The following is an 11,645-nucleotide window of genomic DNA, read 5'->3' as shown; positions in this document are numbered from 1 at the left end:
CGACAGAACATTACTGAAGAGCCAGCTTGTGGCACCTGACCAGCAGAATAAAACTGGAGCTGTTACTGACTGTGTGCAAAAACCTGGAAACAACCAGGGAGTTTCCACCTCCAGGGAATCAGGCTGGAGTTTCCAGCGAGACATGAGTAGAGCTTGATCTGGGAAGCTGCCAAGTGGTCAGGCATTCTGAAAGGGCAGAGCTGCAGTACACACAGGCAGCTGAGAAACAAGAACATGCCTGAGGTCCCAGGTTGAAACGTAAAGAGGGAAAATGATCCTACTTTGGGGACAAATCCGAAATACCTGCAGAGAATACCTACAAATATGAATCTTTCTTTTGTTTAGGATGCCATTAGGATGCCAAGTCACCTGTCCCTCCTCTGACAGAGACAGGGGGACAGGAAGAGGGGGAGGTCACCAGTCATATATATAAGTAGCAATTATCTAACCCAGTGGTTCTCAAACTTTTTGGACCAAGTACCACCCCTATTCCAACCAAATCATCCAAGTACCACCTACAAGTCATCATCTCATAGGAACCCCAGAAATTCTCAATGACCAACATGAGCGCGCATGCACACACTCACATACACATATAATAAATATAATAATAATAAACTTTGTTTGATATATTAAGATATGGTTTCTCAAAGTGTTTTACAGGGAAAAAAACAACAACATAAAAATAAAAAAGCACCATTTCAGTGAGAGGGGTGAGCCTGTTTAGTCGAGCAAAGCAGATGTGAATTAATTTTTCGAGCCTTGATACAATTCACAACAGTTTAACATCGTCAGGCATTTTCTGGACGGCAAAGGTCTCGCGGTGGATGTTGCAATGAAACCATTAACTTCTGGAGCAACCTCTCTAATTCGTGCAACTACACCGCTGTGTCGGCTTGTCATTGCTCCAGCACCGTCTGTACAAACTCCGACACATTTTATCCAGTCGATGCCATTCTCTTCGATAAATTCATTCAGAAGCTGAAATATGTGCTCTCCTGCAGTTCCTGTTGGTAGCGGCTTACAGAACAGAAAGTCCTCACGGGACGTACCCTCAAACTCGTATCTAACATAAACGAGCAAATTGGCCAAATCGACTACAGACTCATCTAATTGCAGTGAAAAACATCTGCTCATCTTAACGCGCGCTGTCAGCGTACTTTTGATATAATCCTTCATTTCAATAATTCTATGAATGACTGTGGGCTTACCCAGCCAAAAGCCCTCCGATAAGACCGTTATAGAAATTGTGGATGCACTACGTGATCATTTGAGCCCAAACCATTTATCATACTTAGGGAATATGGGTTTCATGAGCGAAACCAGTCACACAATGAAAGCCTATCGGAATATTTCGCCGGGTTGCGCAGGTGATCGGAGCGTTGTCGGTTTGGCGCCGGGCTGGAGCACGCTTTAAACAGTGCAATTTCGATGGAAACGGTAAAAAAAAAGCATCTAAATTGCAACAGAAAACGGCTGAGGGTTACGCATGTAAGATTTTCTGTTAAAGTTACTGGAAGAAAGCGGCCTGAGTTCCTGTGGCAAGTCCTCTCATGACCGCGGTGAGCGTTGGTTTCAAGTCCAAAGGACTGTCGAAACGCACTGAGAAAAGGTCTAGAGCAGCTACAGACAAAAGGAAAAAACCCTGTAGTACAAAAAGTGACCGAGGTTGAACAAGACTCATCAGTAAGTGATGCAAACTCAGTTGAGGGTGATCTGGGGTCCTTGGAACTGTATAGCATTGGGGAGGATGAGGGGAGAAAAAATTGGATTATACCGTAAACAAAAAATGGAGCTGGTCGCAGGGTCAGCTCGTTTGGTTATTTCTAAGGCAGATATTACAAAAGACTGTTTGCAAAGCTGCCATTGGAACGAGCATCACTACTGCTTAAAAGTTACACTGGTGAGACTGTGCCTTTTCTTGGAAAAATTAAAGGAAAGGTAGCCTACAATGGAAAAACACAAGATAGACCTTTATGTGCAGGTAAAAGAGGGTCTGTAGTGTTAGGTTGTGAGTGGTTGAGGGAAATTCTGTTCGATTGGAGCTCCATCTAGGCACTGGATATTGGGTCTTAGAGCAACAAACCCCCTGAGCAGAGACTTTTGCAATTACACATGCAAAGATGTGTTTAAGGAAGGCATTGGAACCTTGAAGGGTATTAAGGCAATAACTGAAGTTAATGAGAGGGTTTGTCCCACATTTCACTAGGCAGGTCCTGTACCTGTCACGACCACCAGCCAGCGGAGATCAACACGTAAGCGAGCCAATCAGCACCAGCAGCGGATTACTACTAACAAGCGCCGCCGCACGAGTTAACACACCTGCAATTGCTCTACCGTGCGGCACGCCGGGTTATTTATACCATTCGTACCTGATTCCCGTTGCTCGGTATTGAGTTCTCTACTTGTTGCTCAGCCTAGCGTTCTTACCCCCCTCTTTTGCCTTCCTGGAATTCTGCCTGCACCTTTTGCCTTCGGACTTCGGATCTCGTCTCGCCCCTTGGATTGTTTGCTATCATTGCCTGTTTTGGATTTGACCCTGTAGCTCTCTTTTCGACTACGATTCTGTCTCACGTTTTGGATTGTTCGCCACCAGTGCCTTTACCGGTTCTCGACTCACCTTCGCCTTCGGACTACGACTCAGCTCCTGGATTTGCTCGGTACGTTTACTTACCTCCCTGCGACTCCTGCATCTGCATTGGATCCTTTTCACCTCTACAGAGCAGCGTTACAGAATACCGAGCCGATTATGGATCCCGCAGACGCACAGACCCTTCGTTCCCTTCTCCCGCAGCAATCCCAAACCATCGCCCAGCTTCAATCTTCTCTCCAACTGCTCACTAACCAGGTCGCCTGGCTTTTTTTCTTCCCCTGTTTCGCCGGCTCCCGCACCGATTCCTACAACGCCTTTTTTACAAACACCTGCTCCAACCACCGCGGCCCCGCCCACCACTCCCTCAACTTTACCATTTGTATGACGGCAATCCTGCAGGCTGCAGGGGCTTTATTGCCCAGTGCTCCCTGGCTTTTCAGCTGCAGCCTGAGCGTTTTTCTACTTCTCGACAGAGGATCGGATTCGCACTTTCCTTGCTCACAGGCAAAGCATTGGATTGGGCTGCAGTATTGCTTGCTAGAGGAGATCAGCTGTTCTCTGACTTTCAGCTTTTTGCTGACCGTCTCCAGGCGCGTTTTTCTCAAAGCAACCCGGATTTGACTTGCCTTCGGCTTTCCTCTCTTCGCCAGGGCGACAGACCACTGCAAGATTATGTGGCTGAATTCCAAGCCCTCGCCACGGAGTCCGCCTGGAACCCGGAAGCTTTGGTTTGCCTCTTCGCTAAGGGTCTCTCGGAGGATCTAAAGGACCACCTGGTGCTCATGTCCTTACCAACCTGGTCTCTAGAGGCGGCTATCGCTGCGGTAGTTGAATTGGACACTCGCATTCGGCTGCGGAGAGCGGAGAGACACCCAGGAAGCAGACCTGTGTGCCCCATGGGTCCTCCCCTCGTGGCGCCCACCCTGCCACATGCACCCCTGTCCTTGGAGGAAAAGGAAAGGCGCCGTCAGGAGGGGCTGTGTCTGTACTGCTCTGCGTCGCAGCACCCCATTTTCATTTGCAACCCGTCCCCCTCCCCGTCCTTTCAGTGCTGTCTCTCTCTTTTCTCCCGCAGGTTCCGGCAGCCGGCAGAACGGACAGTGGCACGCGGGGGCCCCCGCTTCGCCGGAGAAGGCGGCCGTCACCATCCAGACGCAGTACCGGAAGTACCAGCAGAGGAAACAGCACAAGGATGGAAAATAGGCCCGGCGTCAGGCGCCGCGCCGTTGTGTCCTGGCAGAGCACGCCCGTTTCCATCGTGGGTCCTCTCGCCTGTCCGCCACAGCCGTAACAGCTTTGAGCAAATATTCCCCATCACAGGACATCGGGCCCACACAAGCACCAGTTTTCCCCCCAGTCAGTGGCACCCATACTTGGCTACCGGGGATACAGTTACCAGCATTCTCCCGTACTGCGGCGTGAAGCCAAATCACGCCCGCGTTTCCCTGATGACCCACAGACGGACCACCCTGACCCCCTGCACGTAGCTGCAGACACACTGCACTGTACAGCAGACTCACAACTTGTGCTCTCTCAACTCGCATGGTTTGCCCCAGAAAACCAAAAAAAAATTGGGGGGGGGAGCTTTAATCTCTGAAAAATGTATTAAGCATGCCTACCAGAGCTAGTAAGTGAGCCTGTACCCTCATCGTACTGTCATTTACTATTCTTATACTTGTATGTAATATCTTGTATTCCCATGAGAGGTTATAAACGAGGGTAAAATTGAACTAGACAGTATGTGAGGTTGGCCCTAGTGCTGTTCAGAATCCCTAACCCCAGCGTTAGTTGCAAGTCAGCTGTGTGTACCACATGGCCACCCAGTTGACTTGCTCCGCAGCTCTCCACCTGTGCCTGGAGCAGACGGCCTGTCATCAGCCTGTCTGATCGAACATGCTGAAGGGGCCTGGTGTACCGGGAGCTTTCTGCCTTAGCGTGGGCTTTGCTCCCTTCTGCTGTGACGCCCGGTAAGTCAGGTCCCGCCGCATCACCGCAGGAGCATTGTTTTCCCCACAGGCGAAGGGCAGTGCTGCTCCCTGGCTACAGAGTCCAGTGCACATTCTAGTTAGAGCGAGACTGCGGAAGAATACGCACACACTGCACTGCTTAATCACCTGTCCAGGAGCTTTCACCCTGATGGACTCATTTCAGGTATTGAAACGTTGTCACTGGGGAAGGGGCTTTTTCTCCTGATGTACTGTATTGTATACATAGTAAAAATGACCAATTAACTTCAGTCTGAACCTTTTTTTTTCTCCCTAATAGTGGGAAGTTACAGTAGATAGTGGTGATGTTATAGTTGATTTGTTGTTGTTTTGTTTTTTTTGCTATGGGTGCTGATTTTCACAGTTAAGCATACCCCTGTGTTTTGTGACAAGATGAGTGTGTCAAAATAATAGGAGCAGATGAAATTGGTTTCGCTGTATCAGTCATTGTTAAACGGACAACTGAAGAAGTGGCTCATCATGACATCCGCTCAGTGGCTAGAGGGTGGCGTGATGGCGCACTGCTGCGCATTGGCGTCTTGTGGCGCTGGGGCCCTGGGTTCAATCTGAGGTGCTGTCTGTGTGGAGTCTGCATGGTCTCCCCGTGTGCACTTGGGTTTCCTCCAGGAGCTGCACAAAATGTCGTCTTTGTAAACGCAGACTGAATATTCCATTAATATATTAACAATTTCCAGAGACTCGCTGTTTTGCATTGTTTCTAGGCTCAAGATTCAACAGTCACACACAGTTTATGCATATTGAATGTCATTTGCTTACATGACCTAGTTATGCAAAGAAATGTGTAATGGGTTTGTTTTTCCAAACGATGTGTAAATAATTATCCAGCTGGTTCTTGCTTAAAGCCAGAGTATCAGTTCAGTCACAAGGCTGGGTAGCCTGTTCCACTCTCCCACCACTCTTTGTGTCCTGATTGCAGGATCTCATTCAGCTGTCTTGAGAGAAGCAAAAACAGCGGCTTCAACACATGGCTGAGCAGCGTGTCCCACACCCCTGCCACCCTCAGTGGGGAAAACAGGTGCCTCCTGTTCTCGGTTTTAATTGCACTTCCACAGTTTCCACCCGTGTTCTCTGTGTCGAAATTTCTCCCACACAGATCTGTTGGACAAACGCTTTTAAATTCCCTCACCCATTCCCCACTCCCTTCCCATTCCTGTTCATTTTCCCATGCGGATGATCACAAAACTGGACACTGCGCTCATAGAAAGATAGCCTTTATTGCACAAGGTGTTGATTACTCTTTTTTTTTTTGTTTTGTTTGGTTTTATAGAAAATGTCTCATTAAACACAAGCATTTGCAAATAGAAGCAACTTTTCAAGAAGAGTCAGGAATCCTTTCTGTTAAGCAAAAGTTTTAAGAGCATGCACCGCCTCTTCAATGAGAGAATCCCAAAGAAAGTCAACAGAAATTCCCAAAAGTTAAAAACGATCAACAACACAAAAATAACCGTGAAAAAAACAGAATAAAAAAATTCAACAGAAAAATCTTTTAAGAAAAAGGAAAGTTAAAAGCCAAATCTTAGAATTTTTTTAATTTACTTAGATGGCATTACTTGCCTCTTTCATAAAGCAAGGTCAATGTCTTAATTTCCCCACCCTTATTTAACTTACAACAACAAAGCTTTTTGTGCCCTGGATAATTCTGAAGATGACGAAAATAGTTATTATTTATACAAAAGAGATTCGTATATACAAGAGATTGTTTTGTAGTTTATAAACGATGGTGGGAGGGGCTGTAAGGGCAGGAAGTGAAGGGGGTGGGTGTGGCCTGATGATGGGGGAGGGGCTAGGTCAGGGGGAGGAGTTTCCTGACTCCTCCTGCACTCTTTTTTTGCACGACAGGTTGGAGTTAAGGAGTCCCTGATTGCAACTGGCTAAACTGGCCTGTACGAGGCCGTGACCTCCCCTGCACCCCAGGAGTTGAACGGCCTGTACTGCGCTGTCTCAGGGGGGACGTGACCTCTGCAGTGCTACGTCTTGGGTCCCAGAGGTCCCATGACCTTCGCTAGGCCGGGGGCAGTGATTCCACTGGCAGTTCAGAATAGGTGCAGGTCAAACGGACAGAGCTTCCGAGTCTAATAAGGAATGTTCCAGTTCAGCCCTGGAACCGTTTAGGCATTGGCTGGAAGGGATTAGAAATAATCTATGCATTTCGGCAGTAAAAGGTTTATATAGCTATAAAAAAATAAGGTTAACTTTTTTCAGATTGTTATGAAAATGTTAAATACCATGTATATTATAGTACTTCTGTAGTGTCAAAAATATGCCATCCATAGCACTATTAAAAAAAAAAAGTCAAGCTTCTAGCTTGCTTACTACCAGTGAGCAATCCAGGTGTTGTTTAGCTGATTGCAAGACCGAACACAGGATCTCAGCTGTGTAGTCTGTAGTCTGGGGAGAAACACTAATTTACAGCTAGGGAGGGTACTGGCTTACAGCATGTTCCATGGGTAATCCTACAAATCCATGTCAATTGGGTTGTGGTGGGAAGAAACAAAATGTTCTGTGTGATCATCAAAGCCAAAGATGGTCTCGTCTTTCTCCAGGCCCTGCAAAGTGAACCAGTTCTGTGTTCCAGTTGTTAGCTTAGGCCTGTATGTACGTATAACAATCTGTACATGCATAAACATATATGTAATATACATGTATCTGAATATAACAATCTATACATGCATACACATGTATGTAATCTACAGATGCATATACCTGTATATCAGTATTGCAGTCTATACATGTCATAATCGGTATGGGCATGTACAGTATGTAAAAAATCACACGTGTACATGTACAGTACATGAATATAACAATTGTGCATACACACGTAGACGATCCCCATCAGGCTTGTGATCAACTCCAAACTGCCAAATGGACTGTGCTGAATTCCAGGGGCTTTGGGGACAGGTCCTAGGCGCTAGATTTCTTCTCTCGCTCCCTCCTCTGGGTTACCTGAAACTTGACCTGAGGATGTGGGGGGTGCTCGGCTCACCAAGGGAATGGGGGGGGGGGGTTAGGAGGCAGCAGGTTAACGCAAAAACTAGAGAGGCTACTACACAGCACGTCTCTGAGGGAGACTCGGCCGTGTGATCACAGTGTGCAGATTGAGCGATGACGGGAAAGATGGGACAGGGGGTGAAGGGCTGCTTTTAATGGAGCTTTTGAGCAGCTGGGTCCGTATGTAATGTGCTTCAATATCTCAGGCTGTAGAGCAAACTCTAAAGAACACAACTGATCGTAGACAACAGTTCTTACTTGTCTGCCCTGCGCGTTACTCGGCGTCGGTGTTCCTGAGGAGAGTAGCGATCCGACTTTGGGTTTCCAGAGTCACATGACACTCTCGCTCCATTACGCTTGTGTTGAGTATCCTTGCAGATACAATGCAAACACTAACTGCTCCCTTAATGTCATGATAAAATGGGAATGGGAGTGTATGAATGTTTAAATTAGTTAAAAAAAAACCTCAGAGGGGTTCTTTGATTGCCTGTGTGTACAAACACATATATATCTATATATATGAATCAGAATTTGGAGGTTGGGTTAACTCCAAGTAGTGCACGTGTTTCATAAAAAAAATACTGAAACAATTCATATCTCATCCATTTCAAATACATTTGTTTTCTTCCCATTATAAAACAATACTTCAGATTATAGAGTGGGGAGAAAAGCCACTAGACTCCAACATGGCTGTTTAAGATGAAGTCCTTGAAACAGTTTTCCACATATTGCTGCAAGAGAGCAGAAGAGATAAGGGAGCTCATATTCCACTGGGTCCAAGCTCCCCCGAGATTCATACACTAGGATGTGGGTACAGTTCCCCATCATGGAAAATTAGGAGTGATTCATTTCTAATGAAGAAAGAGGGTAGCTATGGGGTTTGCATGTTTTTCGGAGGGAGGTGACAAAGGTGAGAGAGTGGAGGAGTCTTGGTGTAAAAGATGACACCAGTGGCGTAGATCATAGCAATGTCTGAAGATTACACCAGTAGTAGTCGCCTACACTAGTGTATAAGACTTGGAATAAGCTCCGGCTCCTTGCTTCTGCAGTCTGCCCAAGCCAGCTGAGTTGCCCTCTAATAAGGAGTCTCTAGAACCACCTATTTTGGCGGCAGCGGTGGGATTGGCGCCGGACGCACTGGCTGATGCAGCCGCGGCAGCGGCACTGGTACTGGGCGCCGCCGAGCCTGGCATGGTGAGAGTCCTCTGGGGCAGCGTGGCTGTGCCCGAGCTCCCTCCCATGCCCACCCCAGGATGGGCCAGGGTAAGCGCTTGCTTGCTACTGCTGCCTGGGTCCAAAGTCATGTGACGTGCGGCCTGCGTGTGATAGGCCCTTGCCGCCAGGCTGCGGATGGAGGCCTCGCGGGGCGGCACCACGGGGCAGGGGTCATGCAGCTCCGGCTGCTTGCGGAAGAAGGGGTCCGTCTTCATGTAGAGAGGGAGGTTGCAGTAATCGCCTGGAGGACAGGAGAGGGGACAAAAGAGAAAGTGAATCGTGAAACAGATAGAAACAAAAGACAGTCCCGGGTTGGTTCGTAAATGTGTGTAAGCCTGATTTATATATTAACAGACACATGGCACAGCAACCCACTAGCATTACGTTTACGGTATAATTTGGGATATTGAAACAGTCTTTTTAAACATCAACTATCCACTTTACAGCTGCTTCTTACTGAGAAAGAACACAGTGAATGTGTCAAAAAAGGCCATAAACTCGACAGGACAGACCAAGCACAGGGCCCCGTGTGTAGTGTGAAGCTCCCTGAAGTGATGCAGAATGGCAAGACAGTGCTTTCTGTGTCATCACGGGACTGAGCATGCCCATTTTTTTAACAAGATGAAATTCTCTCCGATTAGTTTTAATAAGTTTATGGCATTCTTGTCATATTTATAGTCTATAATGTGTATCACAAACACTCTTACCAGTCATTTTGTATCATTTAAAACCTGTTTGCTACTTTTATTTGCAGAATATAAGAAATATATAGAAAAAATGTATTGTGTAATTTACAAGCAGAAAAATCAGTATTCCCTTCAATAAAACAAAACCACTATTGCAATAGAAATAATAAAACCATTGATATGATGCCTAGAAACATCTCTTTACAAACAAAATACCTTTAAAAACTAAATACAAGTGGAAAAACAACAAGCTTAAAGCAATATCCAACATAACCACTGATGGCAACAAAAAACAAAATAATGTACATTTTCTAGCGGTTAATTCAGTGCGACTGCTCTTAGGTGGATCTCACTTCGTCACTTGCACCTCTTGAAAGGGTAGGTCAGTGTCAGCTGATCTCAGTGCACGCTCACACAGAGACACATTCTCAGTCATCTAGCATCAGGGGCCTTTATAGTAACTGCTTTCTATGTTATCAATAGATTTTTAAAATCAATTCTATAGCATACTGGAAGACACTGCAGCGAAGCCAACACAGAAGTAATATGAGCCCTTTGCTTTTTTGCCATTAGACCTCTAGCAGCTGCGTTCTATACAAGCTACAGACATGACAGAGCACTCAGCACTGCCACCGCCCAGTCACGGTAGAACACAGATGAGATCTAACTTTCTGCCCCCAGACAAGGCAAGAAATGATCTGATTTTAACAATACTGCTCTTGAGGAGAGACTAATGTAAGATCAAAGTCTGAAGTCCGAGTCGGATAAAGTCCCACATTTGGGTTTCACATTCAAAGTTTCCCCAGATCTATTACAGTTGCTGACATGATGTGAAGGAGATCACACTGGTGTCTTGTCATGCTTTCATTACAGAAACATTTAAACGCTCCTACTAGTAGTAACAGCATGAGACTCAAATCTAGGCTGGACGAAGCAGCATTGGTGCCACCTGGTGTAACACGCATCCCATTTTTGGGAATAATCTCATGTATAACAGAAACAGCATATAACCCAGTGATTTGAAGAGACGTTATTTTAGTTCACTGTCGGGGAACCACTTGACAAACGCATACTCCCAATACTAATAAAAATGCCAAATGTCATTATCGGGTAATAAGCACTCCCGCTACCCTGAACTGGATGAGGCAGTTAGAAAATGGATGGATGGTAACACCGCTGCTCCAATTTTCTGGAATGAAATTCTGGAACGAGTGGCAGCAGCTCAGTTACAGGGTCATCTAACGAGCTTCACAGGCCGGGGGGCGGCACTCACTCTTGTTGGCGCGGTGGGGAATGGGCACGGCCACGTTCTTCCCGCGGTCGTAGTCCTGCGGCTTGGGCGGCGAGGCAGTGAAGCGGCAGATGCCCGGCTCGGAGGGCGTGCTCATGGAGGTCATGCTGTCCGCGTTCTCGTTGGTGCCCGTGGTCATCTGGTCGGAGGAGCTGTCGGAGATGAAGCACTCGGTGATCTCGAACTTGGCGTGCTGCAGCTGCTCCTCCAGCTTGGCGTGCTCGTAGGCGCGGGCCAGCTCCTCGTAGGTGGAGGACGCGCTCTCCGTAGACACCATGCTGTTCCGGCCCTTGTCTGCAGGGGGCGACACGGAGACGAGGCGCAGGGGATGAGGAGGGGGGCCCAGAAAGACGGCGAGTGACGGAGTGCTTGTGTAGTGTTCCGTGTTCATCATACGTTTCAGCAGCACCACCACCTTGTAGCCTGATCTTGTCAGACCACAGAAGAGTATCAGAGCTGGTCCTGGTCAGTGCTCAGAGGGCAGTGTAAGGTTTCATCTGTGTGTGTGGAAGGGCTCCTTCTGAATTGGCTCTTTGCATGCAGCAGGAGGGAGACACATCTGCTGAAAATGCACATGAGATGCAAGTGTGAGATGTGAGATCAGTCTGCTTAAGGAATGTCAGTGTTGCCTAGATGGAGATTTGCATTTGGAACTTAAAAAGAGCTGGGGCCCTGGGTTCAATTTCTGGAGCGCTGTCTGTGTGGAGTTTGTATGTTCTCTCCAAGTTCACTTGGGTTTCCTCCGGGTGCTCCTGTTTCCTCCCACAGTCCAAAGACATGCTGGGGCAGTTAACTGGCTTCTCAGAAAATCACCTTTGTGTGTGTCTGTGTCTGTGTGTGCCCTGCAGAGGACTGGCACTCTGTCC

At 47.2% G+C, this 11,645-nt stretch overlaps 1 protein-coding gene across 3 annotated transcripts in view; it reads right to left on the bottom strand.

Moving 5' to 3' along the window:
• Positions 1-5,794: 5,794 nt before the first annotated feature.
• The window catches only part of dscaml1 (Down syndrome cell adhesion molecule like 1), a 153,145-nt gene continuing 147,294 nt past the window's right edge, over positions 5,795-11,645 (bottom strand). For 2 of the 3 annotated variants that reach the window (XM_069182418.1, XM_069182419.1), the window contains exons 32-33: positions 10,762-11,073; positions 5,795-9,043 (exon numbers count right to left, since the gene is read on the bottom strand). In XM_069182418.1, coding sequence (XP_069038519.1) covers positions 8,586-9,043; positions 10,762-11,073 — 770 coding nt within the window. In that variant the 3' untranslated portion in view covers positions 5,795-8,585. Of the gene's footprint in view, positions 9,044-10,761; positions 11,074-11,097; positions 11,339-11,645 lie in introns of those variants that run through there. The other variant, XM_069182420.1, reaches the window with a different exon arrangement.

Source organism: Lepisosteus oculatus, chromosome 23 (assembly GCF_040954835.1).
Source record: "Lepisosteus oculatus isolate fLepOcu1 chromosome 23, fLepOcu1.hap2, whole genome shotgun sequence".
NCBI lineage: Eukaryota > Metazoa > Chordata > Actinopteri > Semionotiformes > Lepisosteidae > Lepisosteus > Lepisosteus oculatus.
Note: the sequence above shows the minus strand (reverse complement) of the source record. Positions and strands in the feature narration are given on the sequence as shown.